Below are 23,359 nucleotides of genomic sequence, written 5' to 3'. Positions count from 1 at the left end.
AACGGTGACCCCGCATCCATCAAAATGTTGATTAAGGCGATGGATGCTCCCGTTTTGTCTGTGCTGGTATCAACTGGCGGGCCAAAAGGAGAAGAGCTGAGAAATCAAATGTGCCAACACTGATGTCTCCAACTACCTTGGAATATGGATGTGGACGCGCATGTGTCATATTCGTCATTTGTCCACAGTCCTCATCATCCTTTACGTCATTTCAAAGGCATGTGGCTAAACAGGCCATGAAACTGAGTCTTTAGCATAAATAAAAGTCTGTCCCTTCAGAAGAACACTAGTCTCCCATATCCTCTGTCACATTCAATCAGCACAAATGCACTATGCAACTCAGCAGAGGAAAGGGAGGGGGGTCAATTGTCAGTTGTCAGATAAAAAAAGCACTGAATTAGCACTAAAGCATCCCTGTTCATTTACTGCATCCCAGAGGCACTCCACTATAGTTGTACATGAAGGCTGGGGACGTATCATTACTGTCTATGGGAGCTGGAAAAGGCCTTTCACAGAAAATGAATTCCAATTTTACTCATGAGGAACCACCAAATGAGATTTTAGGAACGACACAGATGGCATGTTGCTACATTTAAAACATTTAGCCTACACGTAAAAAAAGCCCTAATTTTCTCAAGGACCACATTTAATACTTTTATGTCGGCGAGGTAGACCACGCACATACTCTCTTCTCTGCTGTTCACTTGGAACACTCCCATGTCATGTCGCAGACACGAATGTCACAGTGTCTCACCCAATGAAAAGAAGGCGATGAACGACATACCGACTGCAGAGTCATGGGCTACATAATGAAAGGCTCCATTTAACATTCAGAGACAACACTGGGGAATGCCACGTTACAAAATGCTTTAATCCCACCTCCCCAGTCTTGCACAGGCCCAGCCCCACCTTGCTCCCCAACACGCCCGTCTCTCTCCCCCCTCCCTCCAGTAATGATCAGAGGTCATCGTGCTGCTGCATGTGCCGTTTGATGTGACTGTCCAACCGGTCGCTGCCACGGCTCCGGAGGCGGGGCGTCTCCTTGTTGCAGCAGACGTACTGCTCCCAGATCTTGAGGAAGGCGTTGCGGAACTTCTTGATGCGGAAGGCATAGACGATGGGGTTGACGGCCGAGTTGCCGTGCGTGAGCAGGATGGCGATGTAGATGAGGAACATGGGCTTCTCGCAGGACGGGCAGAAGAGCGTGATGCAGTTGAGGATGTGAAGAGGAAGCCAGCTGACAGCAAAGAGGAAGAGCACAAGGGCCAGAGACTTCGCCAGCTTCAGCTCCTTGCCGTAGTACCTCCTGGGGTCTGACTGGCTGGCCGACACCTTCCTGTCCAGCTGCCTGTGGATCATGTAGAAGATCTCGACATAGATGAGCAGCATGAGGACCAGCGGGGGCAACACCCAGCCAAAGAAGTTGAAATAGACCATGTAGTCCATGCTGATGACGTTCTCAAACTGGCAGGTGACCACGAGGTCGGCGCCCAGAGAGCTGTTCTCCTGCAGCCTCTGGAGATTGTTCCAGCCCAGCATGGGTGTGAGGCCCACCACGAAGGACACTGTCCAGCATAGCACCACGGCCGTTCCGGCCCGCCGTGGTGTCACAACTCTCTTGTAGCTGTGGGACGGGAAAAGAAGAGGGGGGGGATCAGTCTGTGACTCCCGCTGAAATAAGATCTACAAGCTCACAGCACTCACAGCTCCTACCTGATGAGCTTTGGAGTTTGGCATGTATTGCACTCTCCAGTCATATATACGAGCACCACAGACACTGATTAAAGTTCTGTGAATAAACTGTTGTAATAGCCACTCTGGTAATAACTTTGAATAACTAAGATGGAGAGTACTCTCTACTCCCAATATCTACAGTCTGCTGTAATTCTCCATGGTGTGCCTTGCAGTTGCAGTCTAGACCAGATGTTCTCATACTTCACCCACTGTGGATTTATTCAACTCTTCAGACTGTGCTGTGAATCTTATCTACAGCCACATGCTGTGCAGAGTGTCTGCCTGCTGATTCATGCAGGGTTTCAATAAAAACTCAACATTTTCAACCCCATCTTCTCTTTACGACCTGTGTCCTTTCTAAAGTGCAACTGTGTAAAAGGGGAATTTTATTTTCATTTAGTGAGTTCAAATAAGGATACACTCATGCCTGCTGGGCTTAACAAATTTAATTCATAAAAGATTTTCATTTTGTCTCTTAGCACAGTCTTATCCAGCGTAACTTACAAAGTATGAACAAAAATGTGCCTACTAAAGTACAAAGGCAAGAAGGAGAACTACAGTTCTGCTTATTAGACTGCATGAGTGTGTGTCTGAATGAAGATTACAATGCTGTTCTGAACTCAAGTGAACTCGGCATGCTCAACCAGCAACTATTCACAGATGATGTTAACATTACTTCATCCTCATTGCAGTTATGCAGGAACATAATGATAAGAGATATTGTTTTGTTTTCATTTTAGGTCGAGTGCATCTCAGTGAATCGATATCCGCTCAGAGAGGCAAGCGAGGGTTGCTTGCTGATTTCTGCTAGCTCAAGTGACACTACATACAAGAGGATTTATTCCCGCGACTCCTAAACTGAGAGACACCTCACATTATGCAACACATTATGACAGATGTACAGGTGAATGCACTTGTTCCAGCAGCTGGTGAATCAATATTCATACACAGTGTAGTATGAGGAACTTTTACAAAGAGATTTACAAAGAACTGTTCACACAACACTACATGCCCCCTTGTTAGATGCCTCTTCCAGCTTTCATCATTTTCACGTTTGACATGGTGACATGGTTTAGATTTCCTGTAAACTGCCAGCTAGTCTAGGTACTGTAGCTTATACCACAGGGTTGACCACAAAAGTGAAAAAACAGATCAGGAAAATAAATCCAAAACATTGCTTGCTGATGGTTCAAAAAGTAGAAAAAAAAACTAAATCTGGTGGCAAAGCATTTTCACACAGAGCTTCTCTATTATGGCACAGCCTACCTAATTATGTTGCTCATGCAACCTATATCAGATGAAAAGAAAAAGGCAAAAGACAGTATTTCACTGTTTTTTTTTTCCCCAGGGAAATGCTGTATGCAAATTGACCCTTACCATCTCCCATTAAAATGTCAGTGATGACATGACATGAAATTGAACTGTAGCTATCTACATTTAAATCTATAGTTCAATCACAATATTCTTGTGAAATGGAAACACAAACCACATCTCAAAATAACCATGCTATTTTAAAAGCCAAGGTTTGTGGAACTTGCCCATGTGACCATGCCAAATTTTTCTCAGCAAATGTCAATTAGTGAAATCGCCTACAACCTGCTGATACATCTATATTCCCCTCAGGTGACTGAAGCAGGGGCTTAAACTTTGAGGAGGAGTGAAAGTTGCATCCTGGGTGTGGAATGTGACAACTGAAACATCCAAAGCAAACTCACAGGGTCAGCGACCCCCTCTGGCTCAATGTCCTCGTGAGGCTATTCAAGATGACAGCGCTGATATTCCCTGTGTGCTGGTGCCATGCATTGAAGTCTGCATGTGTCCACTGAGGCCTGACTACAGAACATTTCTGTGAGAAGTGGCAGCTTCATGGTTTCTAGTGGTCTCTGAGGTAAAGTGGCTCTCAGTCACAACCACGATAATCGGAGAGCGGGGTGCCCACCAGATTGCTCTTGTCCACCCGACATCCTGAGAGTCCCAGCCATTAAGGCCATTAAGGTTAGGAAACATCCTGACTCAAAGCGATTTTGTCTTCCATATGGTAGCCTCTCGTTTCTCACTAGCCACTGATACTGCAATTAGAGCAATTCATTTTGGTTTTGGGCTTTTCAGCCAGCCCACAGTCAGCTCCACTTAATGGCATTATCCAAAATAATGAGAGCGTGTGGCTCAATGTGAGTGGAAGCTTTTCCACCAGTGACAGTTACAAAGTGTATGGAACAGAGGTCGTGGATTTGAAGCAATACTGATGGAATAAAATTGATAAGTGCCATTTTATTACATGCAACTGAATCATTAAACAGCAATGCCTGCATTGAATCCAAGTTATTTTTGTGCTGAAGCACTCATTTCTCTGCAATCACCTGCAGTTGCATGTAAAACTTGTTCTTCCATACAGTAGCCACTTTTGCACTAGATTTGGTAGATTGGTTACATCTCTATTACAGATGTTATCAATATTCACTATACCTTCCAACGAGAAGTTGTATGACCCCCAGAAACCTACAGTAATATGATTACAAAACCAAATAAAAGGTACCCCAGCACTGCAATAACAGATCCACTTGTTTGCTGTTTTCACCAATTGAGATTAGTACTAACAGTATAGAAGTAAGGTCATTTCTCACTCTTAAAGGGAAATCATTCTTTCGTTATAACTCTAATCAGATGTCCTTCTCTTGTTAAGCCGCACTATCTGGAAAAAAGCCACAAATTCAATTTCTGTCGTGGAATAAAGAGGAATCAAGAGAGAGTGCTGCTGGTGACTCAGAGAGTGGCTAACATTCACAGTGAGACATGAAAAAAATGATAAATAAGTCTTCCTGCAATGCTCAGTAGCACAATATGGTCCTTTCCTGTTGTTTTCCATGGCTTTCAGAAGTTTGTCTATTCAAGTCCAAGGGGTATGCTGCTGAGATTGAAGAATGTCGTTTGGGAGGAATTCGTAACACTGTAATTCACAAACCAATTAAGATATAAAGGAGACGGCCACAGGAATCACCTTGACGGACAGCATCTGTGCAGTTCTTCAAGGCAATCTCTTCCTTTTACATGGATTCACCTTGCCATGTTACGTCAATATTTAAGATATAGAATGCTGAGGGAAAATCCCAAGTGGCTCTTGCTCTTGTTTGAATCTGTATGTTAAACAAACCTGGTCGATTTATGCCTCCATATTTCATCAACACTATAGTGTCTTTATTTATATGTTACTCCTATTTACACATATTCATGCCATATATTGTAAATCACCCTGGATTAGTGCAACACCTGAATGTTAAATGATGAATGATGGATTATTCTGAGTCCATGATATGTCCAGTATGTGGACAGGGGGAAACCTATGACTGCATGGGTCAGGGAATCCCTGTAATCTCACTGATAAAACACATTATCATTAGAACAACACAGCATTCCTTCCAAAACCCTATACTGGGTTTGCTTAAAGAAAGAAAGAACAAAAGGTTCAGCTCAAAACAGAGTATCAGTTTGGTGTCATTAACCAAGAGAAAGTAAGTTTCACTGTCAAACAAAGCAAACATATAAATCTAAACCAAACAATGATTGCATAGGACAATTTTGGTCCAAACATTTTTACAGTACTGTACTGATGTAGAGTTACAAGATCATTCTAGCCAGCAGTGTGGCACAGCAACCAGAAGATTTGACTGGTAACCAGAAGGTTGCACTTTCACTTCCCAAATGAGGCAGTGTCGTTGTAAACCTAATTTACTTTACAGCTTAAATTGCCTCAGTAAATATCCCTGCCTGACACAACGATATAATATCAAACGTAAGCTTTTCAAGTGGCCCTGAATAAGATCCTCTGCTTGGTAAATGGACACATGACAGGCAATTAAAGATTTAATTATAAAGCTCACAGTTGCAGTAAACAATGTACTACTGCTAGAGATTTTCTAATTCGCTCTCATGTTTCAAAGAGCCCTCTACATCAGCGAACTTGAAGCGTATGGGAGCTGCTTTCTATACAGTATGTATTGACATTGGTGCAACGCGACATAATACACTCATTATTTTACACTACGACTTACGACTTGCATGCAATTACAAAAGATGCCATGATGTCAAATGTCATGTATCAGGATTATATTATAACATCAAAAGAGCATATGCAAATACAATGATATAATAATCAACACTAGTTAATTTTGTAACTGCAGCTCTCCCGGCAGCTATTTCATGAAACACAATAAAAAGACACAACTAGCATTTACAAAGTTATGAGTGGGGTCTATTAGAGAACATGGTAATGCAGTGGAATAGCATACTTTACCTCATTGGGATCTTGACCCTTAAGTAGCGGTCAATAGCAATCGCCAGGAGGGCCAAGATGGAACTTTGCGTCAGCACCAGAACGGTGCAAGCCACGAGCAAGCAGCTGTAGAAGTGAGTCTTCAGTCCAATACTGATAGTTATGGCCAAAGGAATAACTAGAGCCCCGACTGCAATATCAGCCAAAGCCAAAGAAACAATAAAGCAAAAAGTCGTGTCTCTTAATGAACGATTAATTTTTACAGCCCAAACCACCATCACATTTCCTATCACAGAGGACATGGCAATGACCACCTCCATTCCGATATAAAGTGCTTGTGCTGGCGGAAGAGCTCCAGGCATCCTTGCGGTTTGTTGAAACTGGAATAGGAGTGGGCTATATTCCTAAAAATATGAGAATATGAGAAGCACCCAAAATGTGCATTTTAAAATATTTCCGGTCAACAAGTTCACAAATGTAGCACGACGTCATTTGAAGCGTTCCCAGGGGGAAAGAATAGTTCTTATTAAATTCCTATAAATGCATAGTTTTTATACAATTGAAAAGAACAATAAACGATGGGATCGAAACAAAATCGAAAATGGTCGCTTCAATTATCTTGCAAGGTAAGCAATCATTTTAGCCAGCTCTGTTGCCTTATAGTCTGAGGCACAGCTCCTTCGTCCAGTGTACAAAGAGATCAGTCATAACACGGTCCTTTATCAGCGCAAATCCATGGTTTCCTGATTTCGAGGTGAGCTCAGTGTCACCTTCAGCGGTGAGTCAAGCCTGATTTCGCGCATTTAAACAACGCTAGTTTCCTTTGCTAAGGTGAACTGTTTATACTCTTCCCCTGCAAGCTTTGTTTGTGGCTTAATTATGTGTATTGTTGCAGCTGCCCGTGGCTGGTGCCCTTTCCCTTCTCAATCAGTCATTCATTCAGCTTTCGCTACGCAGTAGCAGTCTTCGTTCGTCTCAGCCCCTTGAAGATTTCGGATTGTCCCACCTGTCCTTGCAGAATTCCGGGTTCACATTTAGTTATGTTTGCCACGATCAAGCGTATTGGAAGAGCGTCCTTCACGCTCCGTTTTCCTGAGGGAAAACAGAACTATTTTAGACTGTCCCAGCAAGACGCCGCTCTCGGTACGCTTTGCCTCACCGCCGGTATTTGGGCTATTGTTGGCCATGTTCATTACGCATGCTTTGTATGAAATCACATGTTCTTGTCTTCTGTAGCAGGCGTGTATTCTCCGCCTTGCAATACTTTGTAGAGATACAACTTTCGATGGAATGACGTGTCATGATAACATAAAAAGGTACTGTGTAAAACACATCCATGCACTGTGCGCAAAAGACCGGGCACATGTTATTGCAGTCGACAAATGACCAGGTATGCAGTTTGATAGTACCGGGCACTAGGTAAACAGCAAAGTTAATATTTAGAAAACAGTGTTAGAATTCTTCATTCTGATTGGTCAAAATAGTTTCATTCGTAACAAGAATCAATATTCGAGCACTAGGTATTTTTTATTAATCCAGAACTGAGGGCTGTGCAGCCATTCTGATCGTAAAATCACCTGAACGCGTCACATTTTTACTCAGCCCAGTATGCCAACCACTGTGTGCGTTTGAAGATCAGCTAATCTGCGCAGCATTGATTCAAAAAAAAAAAAAAAAAACCCAAAACAAAAAACACCTGACACTGATGTATTAGGGAAAACAATGAGATCAGGATCAGTACATCAACATGGGTTGTCGAATGCTTTATGAATTGGCTTTAAGAGGGTTGCCTAATTTTAAGGCTGTTGGTCTTGTGTGCGATTTCTGTTTAACGTGATACAGAAAATGAGACGTAATTTATGCAAGTTCCCATTAACAACCAGTGTGGGACGAATAATGGTAAAATCACATTCAATGTGTTCAAAGATACATTGCACATACACTAGGAACAAAATACCTGTATTTTAGAGTTATAGGCGTATCATTGTATTTGAATAATCGTCCTTTGAGATGGAATATAAACAGCGTAGTTAATAAAAGATATATTTATATAAACATTTTCGGACTTTCATTACCTCCGCCACTGGTGGGTGGGGAGAAGGTCATGTGACATATGCTGACTGTCTGCTTGCCAGCCTGTATGTGAACTGGATAAGTAATTAACGCGCTGAAGACTATGAAACTCCGTGAAATGATTATATATGGGATAAGGAGGAAATTATTAGATTTAAGGTTACGATCGGATGTATTCTTTCTACTGAATGCCATTATCCTTTATTTCGTAAAGTGGAAAACAGGACCGAATTAATGAACCCCTTTTAAAAGCAGTTATTCTAGCTATTACCGTCATGGCTTGGTGGTACCTGGCAGTTCCTGATTTAATATTTATGTAACGTACAAATGCACGTATTATCATGGATGTAACTATGAAAATATTCGCAATTATACACGCCTTCTACTCTAAATCACCCACACCCACACACACACACACATATACATATATGTACTTGTCGTCAGCAGTCACAGATTATTAGATGAATAACTGTTGGCACTGAAAGGCAAAGATCCTTATCGCTAAATAGAATTTACCTCCACCCGATGCACAAGTGCACACTGATCTAAGGCACAGTGACGATAGCAATACAAAGAGGACATAATAATCGATTTGGAAACAGTTGTGATGTATCCAGGGACACTGCTTTACGGCCAGAATTTATACCAGCACAATACTGCACCAGTCTGGTAGCTGAAAGATATTAGGCTACACGTTGGCATTTTCTTCAGATTAATAATTTTAATACAATGTCTCCAACAGAATACAGAATTAAAACATGCATTTCACTGGTTCCATTACAAAACGTGTTACGTGGCCTGGTAGTAGACGAATGTACTTTTTTTCATGGAGTTAATACACCTCTGTAAATGAATACATAGCATGGATATAAAAAGGTGACTGAAATGAAATAGAATGAGACATTACAGTTGCAATTAAAAGTACAAATGTAAGTATTTCTATCCCAAATATTCAGATGTTTATGTTTGATTTTGAGGAAATGGGGCATACAGTAACAAGAAAACGATTTCGCCTGCTTGTGACTTGCTGGCTTCCATTTCCACTGAAATTGATGGAGTTGTGTGTTGAATGGATTTATGTAAGAGAACATCATGTCAAAATCCTTTCCTGCAATCAGTTACCAAAATGTTGAACCATGCTCAAGCAGTCAACAATTGAACATGGTAATGAATTACATAAATCAACAAAATTCACAATAACAGTTGTCAAGATCTCATAAATGATCATGTTTGTGGTATATGCCCTAATCAGGGAATGCATAAATAGTTAATATCTGCTGGTTCTTCATGACTCACCAAAACTTATTTATTCTCTCATCAGGTAACCTCCTTCTGACCATCTGTCTGCTTGTCATTTTAGGTGGCTATCTCCTTTGACCTTAAACATCAAGGAAATTAAGTGATCATTTGATTACCATAAACTGTAACAAATTCAATGGGGAGTGGCTCTGGCAATACAGCTGGAGCTGGATGCGTCATCAACGCTGTCGCAACTATCCAGGGTAGAGAACGAATGTATTAACTCAAGAAGTTAGAGATGCACTCTGGCAATTATAATTTGATCAAGCCTCTCCTGGGTGTTTTGTGGAAACCATTCAGGAAATGAGAGTGGATTTGTCAGCTCACAGTGGGGTTCGTACATTAACTGGCAGAAGGGGAGAGTGGCAGGGTTGGAAAAAAAGATACGGCACACACTTTGATCCTCCTGACGGTCAGTGTGCCAGTGAAAAGGTATCATAATGTGAGCAAATCTTTGCGTGCGCTCATTTCAGCTCAGTCAGGATGGCATGAAATGTCCAGAGCGTCTTCCCCATAGCTGAGAAGAAAATACACGGTAGAAGCTTTCACTGGGCTCTCTGCATGTATAGAGTTACTTTCTGCCCTTGTAAGCCCAGCAAGGTTTTTCTGTGTTCTCATGCACTCTCTGGGCAAGTCCTATCATGGATTAGCCAGATGGCATGGGGGGCTCCCAGTACATTATGTAACCAAATGAGCCTAGAGTGGAAATGCCAGGACTGTGGCTGAGGGAAGCGGTGTAATTCTTGCTGAGTGCTACAGTGCTGAATGATCCATCAAAGGCTCACATCACGTCTTAGGGGTGAGTTCAAAGAGCAAAATATTCTACAAGGCCTCCTACAAGTACTCATGGGATATGGAGCCCAGTTCTCCTCAATCTCCAAATCTTGGCTACACCTCCCATCTGCCCCATTCCACATCATCTCTCATCTCTTCTGATTCAGCTCACCTCAGATCTGTTAAGGTGTGAGAACAGCCAAGAGGACCAAGTAAAGTAGCCACCCACAGCATTCCAAGATGTGTCTTGATATAGATATGTTTCTTTGCAGTAACGCAATAGCCGTGCCCATCCTGCCCTCAAGTTTGTTCTAGTTGTCACTGTATTCCAGGTTATGAGCTTGTGTCTTCATTTCATTGTAGACTCAGACTTGATTTATCCCAAAGTCAAACACTCTTTGGAGAAGGGGCCTGAAGTTGTCTTTGAGGATCTGCCAGAATCCCTGGGAACCCTTTTAGATCTTGCCTTCAGTAAACACTTAAAACTGACCAATATCTTCCCATACACCCTGGAGCCAGTTCTCCCTTTCCCCCCATAGAACTGAAGTAAATAAACTTTCTCATAATTTGGGAAGCCTTTCCCCTGACTGGACAGTTAACATTTCAAATGAAGTCTTTGGTGGTGAGTTTTCAGTGAATCCCTATACAATTAACAAACCAGTCCCATCCACAAGTATTAAAATGTCTCCTAGCACTTCTGTTTCATGGCAGCTGTTGATAGCATCCATCGTCCACCCATCTCCCCCCTTTCTTTTCCCTGCTGATGATGTCCAAATGGGGGGGCCACAAAACTTGGCCCATGGCCATGCGTGATCCCTTCATCAGACTCCAAGCCAGCAGCCCTATAACCTTGTTAACAGGAATGCCTACATCTTCATTATTTCAAAAATTTTCTGAATCACATTTATCCTATATCCTACTCTTAATTACCCTTAAATATTTCTCTTAAGCCCCTTTCACACATGCACTGGACGCCGGAACATATCCGGCCCTTAGCCGGGGGAGCTGTATGTGAGAAAGTAAATGTCCAAATCAGTCGGACTGGACATGTGACGGACTTCGTTCTGCCAGCTCCCTAGTACAAAGTCCGCCTCATGTCGGAGTGAGCCCATGTGTGAATAGAGCAGGCAACGTTCCGGAGAATACACGGCCAGCGAGTGGGCGTGTTGATGATGTTTCTATTCTGTGACTGGAGCGAAACCGGAAGAATACAAACATCTGCCTCGTACTCTTTTCCGCATGCCTGTACATAGCTTTCCACTGTTTAGTTGACATTGCGGATATGTCCAAATACATGCTATTTTGAGTGCAATGATTATTAAAGAGATAGTTAGCTATAGCTATACTGCGAAAAATTGTCTCTTACGATGATTAATAACGTTGGTTAGTAGTTTATTATCTGGTTAGTAGCTAGCTAAGCTATAGCTAAGTAATAGTGATAGGTATAGTGAGATAGGTGAACTGGTGACCTAACATTACATAGCGAACAACAAAAACTTACCTTATTGTTATAATAAATGTATAATTAATAATAGATTATGTGTACCGGTAGCACCATTTGGATGTCTATGTGTGATTTTTTTATAGGCTACCCAAAAGTACAATAGCTATGTTCGCCTTCTCCTCCTCCGTGCCATGTTATGTACCCGTACCACTGAAAGGTAAGACATTGAAAAGAAAAAAACTGAAAATACTTCAACTCGCCAATACTTCAGGTGATCTCGTAAATACTTTTCACTCGTGAGAATGCAAGTGGTATCTAACTGGAAAATACCACGAGGAAATCTGGATGTTTCTAAACTCACAATGATTTCAAGCAACAATGTAACATACTACAAATGTAATTATTAATGGTCGCATACTGGGTACTACACTGAAAAATAGCATGCAGTAGACAGTATATACTTGTGTAGTATGCAGTACACAGTATGCAGTAGGCGTTTTTGAATACAGCCACTGTGATTTCTGCAGTGTACTTTTTGCATCATGTCCTGCCTCCTGCACGCCCTACCCAGGCGCCGCCCCTCACCTAAACCAAACTGGAGTATTCCTGTAGGTGAGAACGCGTCTGTCACGGACAATTTCCTGTTGCGTGATACATGTAGGAAAGGGCAATTCTGGCCAAGTTGCGTACCTGATTCTCCGCACTTTGTCCGGAGTTCATATGTGAAAACGGCTTTATAGACAGATGGCAGGCTAGTGTACTGGTAACTGTCTGAAATGGTGAGACATTTTTAAAAGCTTAATGTTCTGCATCTTCTTGGACTCTGGTGGTGCCTCTTTGCTCAAGGTCTGACCTGTCCTCCATTTTGATTGTCTGCTTGGGTGTTCTTCTGCATTCACAGAGGCCACCTGGTGCCTTGTCACTCTGCTTTCTGCACAGTCATCCTCCTTCATGCTCCCAGCCCATATTTTATTGGCTACAGTGTCCTGATCTATTACCTAGATCCCTGAGCTCATTCGGCATACGGGGTCATGAGTCTCACCCTGCATCTTCATTAGCTCACTTGTGATTCTCTCTGCCTCATTAAGTTTTGTCCTTAGCTGTCTTCTCCATTCATCTTTCCTAAGTGGCGTTACTGTAATCAGCTACTGTTTTTTTTTTTTTAGCAAGTCAGCTTCTCTGTCTCTGTGAAACAGCTGGCTATATGGACCATCACTCTGAATGTTCCCTTTCCTTCCTCTGGTCTTCTTGGTTTATAGACACGCTGCTCTACTTTTGTCACGTTTCTCAGTCCTGGCTCACCTACATTATGAAAACTGGACATAACCCAGTGCATCTGCCTCATTCATTACTTGCTAGTTTCCAAACTCATGATGCCCCTGGTACTCACTGACCCTGCCAATATCTCATGCCTGACTGGGTGTTGTGTTTCCTGGTCTGACTAACAAAAAATACACAATCCATGGCTTGCAAACTGTTCCCTCAATAATGCAGCTTTAACCATTGCTTACAGTGGACAGACTTGCACATAAATAGCAAAATACATGTGGTGATACTTGTGGCTGACTGGTATTTTGAAGAGAAAACAGCAGTGGCACGATTTCTCGCACTATAGTTGAAGACTCACTTTTATTCTTTGGTGGCCATCTTTCCTGACAGAATCATTCTTGGGAACACAAGAAGTTCAGTCACAGGCCTGATTTCTCTTGTTAATGATGCCAGCCTCTGTCTGTTTATTGAAAAACAAAAAGTGTAATTGTGACATGTGTGTCTGAGATCCAAGCTTCAGAGGTCCTCTGAACTCTTTTGTTTTGTTTCTTAAGAAAAGAATCATTGATCCACAGTGGCCTGGATCTGGAAGCAAAACCCATTGTCCCATTTCTGTCTTAAATAAGAACTGTTTTATGTGAAGCAGTCACAGGGTTCCAGCATTACACTTACCAACTACATGTGACCCACGTGTTACTGCACGCGTCCATCAGATATCTGTTCTCACCAACATCTCACACATATCGCATCCCAATCAGGAGAAGTGTTAAGCATGGACTTGCAGTACCATGCATTCCACCTTGTTTCTGCCCTTATCAAATGCCTATCCTGGCGCCAAAAAAAGAAAAAAAAAGTCACACCATGTTTATAGTTGTTCCTCTAGGTCAGTCAGAGAGCAGCATGGCAAATCCCTGCTTGGATTGCCACTTTCTCATTACGATGTGAAGGACAGATGATCGATCTGTTAGCTGTAAACTGTTTTGGTAGGAAAACAATCAAACATAATGGGACGAGTGGGAGGAGGAGCCAAGAAGCATGTTTTACTTAACAAACAAATCTGAATGAAAAATGACAACCAGATGTGTTTTTTATACATTTCCCAAAAGCAATTTAAACCCATCACCGCACAATAATTAAACAGATGCAGGGTAACAGAAATGTTCCATCATTGGAAGGTTGGGTCTGTTCGCTGTCAAAATAATAAAAAAAGGAGGGGTAGAACTCTGTAAGATGACATAGCCCAGACTTAATCTAACCAAAAGCCTGTTGAATGCAGAAAGCTGGGGGAAAGGAGCTGAGAATATTTCATTCTACAATGCTGTCAGTGGCTTCCTCCCTCTTATCTCAAGAAAGTGAGCTCAACATTGAAGGCAACTATGAAGCAAAATGTCAGTGAGTGAAGATGTCATATTTGAGCGTGATATGATGGTCAGAGGGCATTTCCAATAAACAATATCATCAACATCTCCTTTGTGTTTACTGATAAATGTCAGAGGTCTCATTATCTCTCAGGAGACCTCTCTCAGGAGGACTCAGTCAGGAGACCTCTCTCAGGAGACCTCTCTCAGGAGGACTCATGGCAGGGATTTGTATTCAATAAGCATTTGCCTTTCCTCATTCAATCAAAGACCAGTCTGTTCAATCACCTTCACATGGTCAGACCTGCCTGCCTAATGTGCAAGAGTTGATGTAATAGAGATGGAATGGGGATAATTTAAAATAAAACAAAAATATACATGGGAGAAAATGTGAAGAATCAAATTGCAGAGCTGCTATGTACTCTCATATCAAATCTTCAAGTAGTATTTGGGAGCTCTGAGTAAAAAAAAAAACACAGTCCTGGCCACGTTTAACTTTCAACAGAGAGATTGCTGCCAATGTGTCTGTAATGAAATAGGGCATTTTCTCCGATTATGCTCTCCAATAAGTATGCAAAATGAAAAATTAGTCATTTTTTGTTGCTGTTGGAGGGTCATCCAGAGAGAATGATGCATCCCCATGCATAAGCTTCCCTCTGTCTTTGTCAGAGAAACCATTGGTGGCAGGGAAACAGCTCTACAGTCAGTCTGCTGAATTGGGAGAAGGTCCTCTGGGTGTAGGATTGGCTTGTAGTTCAGTCGGCTCAGACTGTACTGTACTACAGATAACATGAAGGATGAGCAGGTGATTTGACATCTGACCCAAATCAAGTCTTTAACAAAGTAATTCAAATCTGTAGGCAAATGCAATTTAAAGTCATGTGGGCCTGGGATGGCCAGAATTGCCAAGTGCAGTGAAATGGCCATCTCTTACTTAATACAGAATAATATTACAGCAATATGTTGACAATGAGTTTGTAGCTATTATAGGACTCTGGCTGAGCAGATGTTACTCTGTCCATGACTAGTATCTGGTTGCTTGAATTGCTGTGTGATGTAATTGGTAATGCTATGATGTGATTTCATTAATTAATTAATAAGAACACGGAGATGTAGAAATGTGTTATGCCCTTCAGCCAGAATGTCCATGGCATGACTGCCAAAGCAAACGATTCAAGATGACCTACCAAATATTTTTTCAAATTGGCAAATGGAGCCAGCCCTTGGAGACTGAAGTTGACCAGAGAAAAAAGGCAATGTGTAGCAGTTTGGACTACCTCACTTTGTCAGCTGAGATACTGATCAGAACGAACAGGCCTGATATTGCATCAGTGTAGTTGTGGAATCTGGACTTGGACTCGTCGTTTGGAATCCCAGGTTGGGCATTATGCTGTTGTATCCTTGAGAAAGAAACCTAACCTATATTACCTCCTGAACCATCCAGCTGTTTAATGAGATATGTTAAAATGCAAGCCAAATAGGTCATGCTGGATAAGATCTCATGTAAGCAAATAAATATTCAAATATTTTTTGCAAGCTGCAAGGTGTCAGGTGGTACAGTCACTGAGACACAAAGACAGGAGGTATGTTTAGGTATGTCATGTGTAGCTGTGTGACTGGCTGTGGTTGTCAAAGAATGCCCCAGGCAGAGCGACTGAGGGAGGCAGTGACGGAAGGGGAGAGAGAGAGAGAGAATGTGTGTAAAAAGAGAGAAAGTGAGAGAAGACTCTGTCAGCTGTGGGGAGGAATGGACAGAGGAAGTGAGTAAGGGTGACTCAGCACTGGGAATGTGACTGACGGCATACTGAACGGCTCCACATAGTTTACCAGTGCTGTCAGGTCTGGCCCGAGCTGCATCATCACTCCGCGTATTATCACTCCTCGCCAAAACAAACAACAGAGCCCAGCCAGCTGACAAATGTAGACGTATCTTCTCAGCAACTTGCCAGGAGAGAAACAACAAAAACGGTCAATGGCTGCAGCAAATGACTTGCATCTCCATCAAAAGTCGATGTCAGCCAGTTTATCTCTACCCTGACCCAAAGCGCTACAACTGCTAATCTTCTGACCAGGCGTCCAGGAGTGGTGTATTGTGCTACGCACTGAAAGATTCCTTGAAGATTTAAGGATCCTGTCAGCATGTCCTAATGAAAGTTTGAAGGGGTTTGACTAAATCAGACAGGTTTGTATCACTGGCCAATCAATGTGCTGGACAATCAATCAAGCTGCTGGCAGGGAAGCATTTGAGTATTCAGTTTCTGGTGTGGACAACTATGAATCAAGTTTTTGTCACCAAGAAGTTGAACTCAGCTGTGGTTGCAGTGTAATCTTGAGGTAGTTTGAGGCAGTTGTAGTGTAAGCTTAAGGCAGCTGACCTGAATGCTTTCATAGTTTAGGGAATGCAAAGATATGGGCCTGAGGGTCTCTTTGAATTCAAGATTTCTGTGTGCATTCTGTTAACCTTTGCTAAAATTAGGAGAAACCTCAAACCATATCCTGGTACACAGAAAGAAACAATATTCTTTTTTTTTTTTTTTAGTCCAAACCACTTCCTGTCTACCTCAGTCCCTTCACTCATTCTCTCTGCAGAAAAGTTATTTTAGTCTGGTCAAACCTATTTTGACAGAAGCACTTGCAAACTTCTTATATCTTGTGGTGCAGCGAAAACACTGAACACAAAACAGATCCATGCAGATCTGTACAGATAAAATCAGGCAGACGATGTCAGAGAGATACAGTGGAAAATTCCTGTTATATTCACAACATTTACACATGTAAACAAAGAGATAATGCCTGTATAGGGTGAAATGGCTCATCACTTCTTTGCCTGGGTGGTGGATATTGTTTAACATCCCAAGGTGTATTATTTCAGCTGTATAAATGGTTTACATGTGAAATATAAGCTATGTATTTTGCAAAGGATAAAGGGGGTCCCCAATAGCCATTTCTCCATTGTGGAATTTAAGCCCTAGAAGTTCAGCGCAGGAACCTGAAAAAGGAACTTTAGCACTTCCTTGTGAGTTTGCGGTTTGTTTCCAGGTTGAACTGCAGTTTCAGATTTGCCCCAGGTCCGACTATAACTTTTGAACAGAGTGGGTGTGAGTGGTAGACGTTCTAGTAGGGCCACATTTCAGTTAAGAACTATGGTGAGTCAGAAATAGTTGTCACATATTTGAATGCTTGTTGGGACCCAGTGACAGTTTAGGTGGACCTAGCCCTCTCAGGCCCTGCTTGATAAGGCTCGGATCCCTTCTCATTCAATGGAGAGATCTGGGCAGAATGCACCCAATGCCCTCCTCTTCCTCTAGTCTCTCTAGTGTGCTTGTCACAGGGTCTGCTTGTTGCAACTCATCCTCTCCAGCAACAAAATCAGCAGACCCCAGGAGTGCAGTCATCTGCTCCTGGGAGGCCCAGCTGACAGCTAGAGAAACAGACCTAATGGTGGGAATCCTTCTTCCTCATTTTTGAAACCCATTTTCTCTCCGCGGTGAGCCCTTTCGCTCAGTCAGTTTCGATCAAGCAGCAGGGCATTTGTTTCTGACAAATGCGCTCTGTTATTATATATCACAAGAGTTGCATAAAAGTGATAGACAAGATAACAAGATTCAGATTCGAATAGCCCCTGTACTGCTCTCAGTAAAGACTCCTGTAGCCATTTCTCATTATGTGAGAGACGCATGGCAAAGAGGTTGTGTCATTAATGGAAATGGGGCATCCTGGGAGGTGGCACATTTATGTCTTTAGCATGGTGTCTCAGTTGGAAAATGGATTTGATTGCTAATCCAGGACAATGGGAACATAATGAGAAATGTATTCTTTTTCTTGTTACTGTTATCAAGGTACATTAGGAAAATAGGCTTTTGTCAGAATTTCCAGTGTTGGCTGGCTTTGTAGGCACCCCGTGAATCACTCAGCACAAGTTAATTCTGTCATTCAGCTTGAAAATACATTTGGTCCAAAAAAGTACATTTGGTCAAGCCAGACCAGAGTTTAGGGGCCTTGTGATTTTGGAATCAACATGAGTCTCTAATGGTTTTTGTTACATTCATGCCGACTCTCCATCTGGTTCTAAAATGGTCTCACCTACTCTCCTCCTTTATTCAGTGGAAAGCAATGTCTGACATCTCAAATCAATCTGTCTGTATTTTACAGTAACTGGCCAGACAGAGGCACAATGCACGAAAACCCAAGGCTGTGCATTTATCCACTACAAAATCGAATCACTCTTCAAAACTCAATTGAAACCGAAGTATTATTTTGAGGTGGATCTGTAAATGGCTGGGCTGGGCCATGCCCCGGTGCACATATTACTAAAGGGTCATTCCAGAAGAAAGTAAGTCAGAGTCACGGAGCAGACGCTGTCAGTCAGCAACCGAATCCGTGCTGTGATTAATGTCTGATGCCTTTTGCAGTACTTCTCAGATCAGTCGCAGACCATGAGGCAAGAAGAGGCCATGCCAAATGACAGAGTAGTGGAGTCTCATTACTCACGCTGGGTGCTGCTGTGCCAACCTCACTGTGTGATTGATACCGTTGGGCCATGTGTGAGAGAGACATGCTGACACCGTTGTGTCAAAGTAAATACTGTAACGCCATCCTGCACAGACCCAGGGACCTGGCATTAGAGAAGAGCCAAATAACAACCGTATGGCAGAATCATCCTCACACCCTCGGACCATGTCTCCAATTGCACCCTCAGTTCAATGCATGCTAAGACAGATAGAAATGTAATGTAGGGTAGAGTAATACCTACCTGATGAGAACAGATATTTTGGGGTGGGGGGTGGGGGGGGCTGGATCATGGTTCTCACTTTCCCAGGCAAAGTGTGCTTTACTTTTACCACTTCCCTGGACTCATGGGCAACATGCCTGCAACAACTCTGCCAGAGGGTGCCTTTCCCCCTTAGGCAAGACTCACTGTGTTGTCATGTCTGTCAGGCGATATTTCAATGAGCAGAGAAAAAGGAAATCATACATACACCCAGCAACTTGTGCAGGTGCAGGATAACAAAGATAAGGTATGTAAAAGGAGTATAGAGAGAGACAGAGAGAGACAGAGAGAGAGAGAGAGAGAGAGAGAGAGAGAGACAGAGAAAGAGAAGCATACTGTATCTGGTATTAGCAGTGTACTGATAGTGTGAGGGGGAAAGGGACAGTTCCCCTGCAGTGGTACAGAGACAGAGTGTGTCTGACCAAAGATACTGGACGATAAGAAATAACCCTTTGAGTGTTCAATGAATTATAGATACATCCAACCATTTTTTTCCTGGATTTGAATTTTGCATATAAGAATGAACCTCAAGGTCAGATCTGGTCCTGGATGTCCGCAGTATCCTATACCTTCTGTTCCATCTAATTACATAATGACTTCAACAAGTCAATTACCAGTGTAACTGACCAGGAGCACACAGCATCCAGCAATCAGTGATTTTAAAACCTACCATGGATACAGGGTTACTTCACTCTGAGGTCCACAGCTGGGGTCATTCAGACCATATAGATGTTCTGCATTCTGAATCACGACTCAGACATTCACTTAGGTTATTTAACCTTAATGCATCCAGAAAGGTCAGGTGGGAGAATGTTCTCATGTGACAGCCTGGCCAATCAGCACCACAACATTGTAATGCACAGACCAAAGACAAAAGGTATGTTGCAGTGGTACAGAGTCATATCAAATGAAGGCATTCAAAGAGTGGCATGGTGCATTATGAGCTGCTTTTATAACTCAGTCTTGCAAGTTTTATTCTCAAGAGGAGCAGGTGCTTTGGTGCCCTTGATCAAGGTCTTGATCATAAACCTGCCTCAGTGAATGTCCTGTTGAAAATATGGATAATATATAACGTATAAGAAATGGAAAATATCCTGTATACAGGTGTTTGCCAAGCAAATAAATTAGAAAAGTGTATGTTTCTTCGTTTTTAAGCTGCTTTCATTTGCATGTGGAGGTTCCAGTATTCACATTTTTCAGTATTCAAATAGAATTAATTTTAGGTAGCTTTGGACAGTCTTTCCGAGAAATCATTCTGCCCCCAATCTATCAACACAACAACAACAACAACAACAACAACAGCTAACAACAGCAGCAGCAAACATCTGAATCCAACAGACGCAGTGCAAAAGGAAGTGCAGGCTAAATTTAGCGGGAAGAATAAAGGCGGAGAACAGCTTCGGTGAGAGATTGAGGGAGGTGCTGAGAAATGGGCTGAACATGAAAAATGCATGAGGAGACACGTGAGACATGGCGGAGACAGATGGAGGGCGAGAGGAGCCCTGACATGGAGAAAGCGTGCCCCTCCCACACACCTATGGCCCACCCGACGTCTCAGCCATATCCAGAGCTGCTAGAGAGCACTTATAAATACCTGACACTCAGGGTTAGGTTTAGTGAGTGATTGTTGCACATGCACTGCGGGCAGCAAAGGCCTGCAAAAATCGACATGGCATTTACTAACCGGGTGCAATGTATGAAATGTGAAATTAAGACTTTTTTTTCTGCTTTGTGACACTGTGTAGCAGGGCCCTTGGTACAAGGGCCAAATTGATGCAGTTCTCTATTTTCACATGTATGAATGGGATGAATGTACAAAAATGCAGAGATTTTGCTGACTAGGTCTTTATGGTATTCCATCCAATTCTCTAAAGCCAAAAAGGCTTATATTACTATAAAAATTTTACCAGCAGCAAGAATTAGCTTGAAACTTCCCAGCAGATATGAGACTTTTTGTTTGAGCAAACTGTATAGAATACCTAAGGCCTCAAAGTCCCTGGCAAATCCCCCCCAGTTTTGGCATGTCCCTGTCCCTGAGAAACAGTTGTTAAATGCAAATTTCTCCCACTATGACAAATTAATATATCCTATGCACCCAGCCTTTGCCAATACCAGTACATCTGCCCACAATGCACACAAAATCCTTTAATAAGTCTGGCCCCTGGATTCATGTGGATGTCAGTAAAGATGTCAATGGAGAAATCTTTATGTACATTTTTGCTGTAATTAGCAAATGCTACTTAATATAGATATAGATGTCTAAATGTCACCTGTGTGATTCTTATTTCTCATTGGACATTGACTGAATTACTTGATTGATGTTTGACCATGATGATGTGTTTTCCATTTATCTTAATAGCTCAGTTTTTATTTATTTTCAACCATCCAGTCTGGCAACTGTGAAATCCTCGATTTTGCAGATCTGAAAAGCATAAATAAAGTGTACACATTTTTCGAGGGCATGACACCAATTTACAATATCTTTTTCCTATAGTCACTGTGTAAAGTCATAAATGCAGATGTATCAGAGGAGGAGTGTTGAACTGGAATATAAAAGTGTGTGAAACTTAATTTGCAGCATACAAGTCTTAACTTCTCTGTGATGTGCAACTTTCTTTTAAACTGGGTTTAACCTTAACAAGAATAATTCACCCTTGTCTTCACTATCCCAGTAAAACTAATTGCATTTTGTATATTGCTGTTGGTGGTCAGGTTGATATTTGTATTTATTGCTATTTGTATTTAAATGCTATTTTGCATTTTTATTACTTTTGCACAGCAATGAATATGGAGGTGTACTTCCTCACTTACTGAGGTAACACTGATGCTTTCCAACATGGCTTTAGTCTTGTTTGTTTTTGGTCTTTTACTGGAGAAGAATTAAGCTTTGAGTGGGCTGAGGAGGAACGAGACAAATGCCAGGAAGAATGACTCAGCTCAATTTACCAAACCGAGGGGTAACACAGAATGAGCCTCAAGTCACTTAATGTTTGGAGGCATGGGGGTCTTAATACCCAGCTCATCAGCTCGCCCTGTTGTTTACAGAGGCAGTTAATAGGGTGTTTAATATCCCCCGTGACTTATTATATGAGTTTCATATAAGTCCCAGAAATCAAAATGAAACATTGATAGTGTGAGTAGCAGTGAGGACTGAAAAGTGAACAAGGAACAGTGGACCAGTGGAGACCCAATGGAAATGATTTATTGTCACTGTTACTAGGCAAACATACAATACCATGTTAAGAAACAAACACTGCTCAGAACCGAAACCCCCAGATGGTATCTATGGAAAAACCCACATATCATTTCCTTTTATAGTAACTAAAGGTAAAAAACAAAACAAAACACATAACCAACAGGACTATTGCACTTTGAACCATTAAACAATATGAATAATGGACATTCTAATTGCGGTGGTTATTATTATTATCTCTAGATGTGTAACATATCATTGGATGAAAGTGATGGTACAAATGGAGTGCAACAGTACAGATGCATGGAGGACCTACATGACTGCCTCTCTGACAGATGCTATAAATAGCCTCTAGTCTGTCTGATGCTTATCCTGTGGTTTGAATGGCGGTGCGGTGACTCGTGGTCCAGCTGCCTGCACGCTGTGCTTCAGTGGAGTCATCCAGCTGTCACCGCAGACCGGATCTTCTCCTAACGAACCTCTCACTGAAATTCTTCCAATCAGCTCAGATCTGTGGCTGAGCTGACCCCCTCTGATAGTCCCTGGTCCACGACCTGCATCGGTTTATGCTCCAGCAGGCAAAGGGAATTTTTAACAACTTCCCTCGAAGTTCCAGACTTCCCCCCACTGCTCCAGGTCTGTGCTGCTGTGGGTTAAAAAAATATTCTGACTGACATTAACGAGCCAGTTCTCTGAAAATGTGTCTCTTGTTGAACTTGCAGTTATTATTCAATACAATTTATATTAAATTTAAATTTTATATTAAATTAATGGTTCCTGGAAAGAGGCCAACAGCTGAGCCCCAGGGAAAGTTGGAAATATGAAGCACACAGCAAGTGTCTTCTTACAAGGAAGATGTATGGCAGGAACCTATGGCAACATCAGGATTATGAAAAAATAAATGGGTATAAGATGCCACATATAAATCTAAACAAGAGGCACACTACCAGATTCTTACTGTCTGGCATGTAAGAAACTAACTTATGGGTGTTATCACAAAATGATAAGGAAGATGTATTTTGTAGAGGAAGAGTGTGTTGTTCACCTGCATGGATAAACATCATACCATATTTGCTCAAATAAAAGAGTTATATATATATATATATGTGTGTAATATTGTCTATCACAGACTATGATTGTCCTATCAGAAAATTTGGATGTTCTAAGCATGTAT

The 23,359-nt window shown here is 42.0% G+C and overlaps 1 protein-coding gene across 1 annotated transcript; it reads right to left on the bottom strand.

Annotated features, from left to right (window-relative positions):
• Positions 1–366: 366 nt before the first annotated feature.
• LOC118779418 (adenosine receptor A1-like) lies at positions 367–7,382 on the bottom strand. The gene is made up of 2 exons (XM_036531528.1): positions 6,026–7,382; positions 367–1,624 (listed from the first exon to the last, which is right to left on the bottom strand). Exons 1-2 carry the CDS (start codon positions 6,364–6,366, stop codon positions 958–960), a joined length of 1,008 nt encoding a protein of 335 aa, XP_036387421.1. The 5' UTR covers positions 6,367–7,382; the 3' UTR covers positions 367–957.
• Positions 7,383–23,359: the final 15,977 nt, after the last annotated feature.

The sequence above is a fragment of the Megalops cyprinoides genome, chromosome 6 (genome assembly GCF_013368585.1).
Source record: "Megalops cyprinoides isolate fMegCyp1 chromosome 6, fMegCyp1.pri, whole genome shotgun sequence".
Classification (NCBI taxonomy): Eukaryota; Metazoa; Chordata; class Actinopteri; order Elopiformes; family Megalopidae; genus Megalops; species Megalops cyprinoides.
Note: the sequence above shows the minus strand (reverse complement) of the source record. Positions and strands in the feature narration are given on the sequence as shown.

Excerpts from the sequence above, each read along its gene's own strand:
- LOC118779418 (XM_036531528.1), bottom strand. The coding sequence starts at position 6,366 with ATGCCTGGAGCTCTTCCGCCAGCACAAGCACTTTATATCGGAATGGAG. Across the intron at positions 1,625-6,025 it reads AGGGTCAAGATCCCAATGAG|CTACAAGAGAGTTGTGACAC; the intron begins GTAAAGTATGCT and ends CCCGTCCCACAG.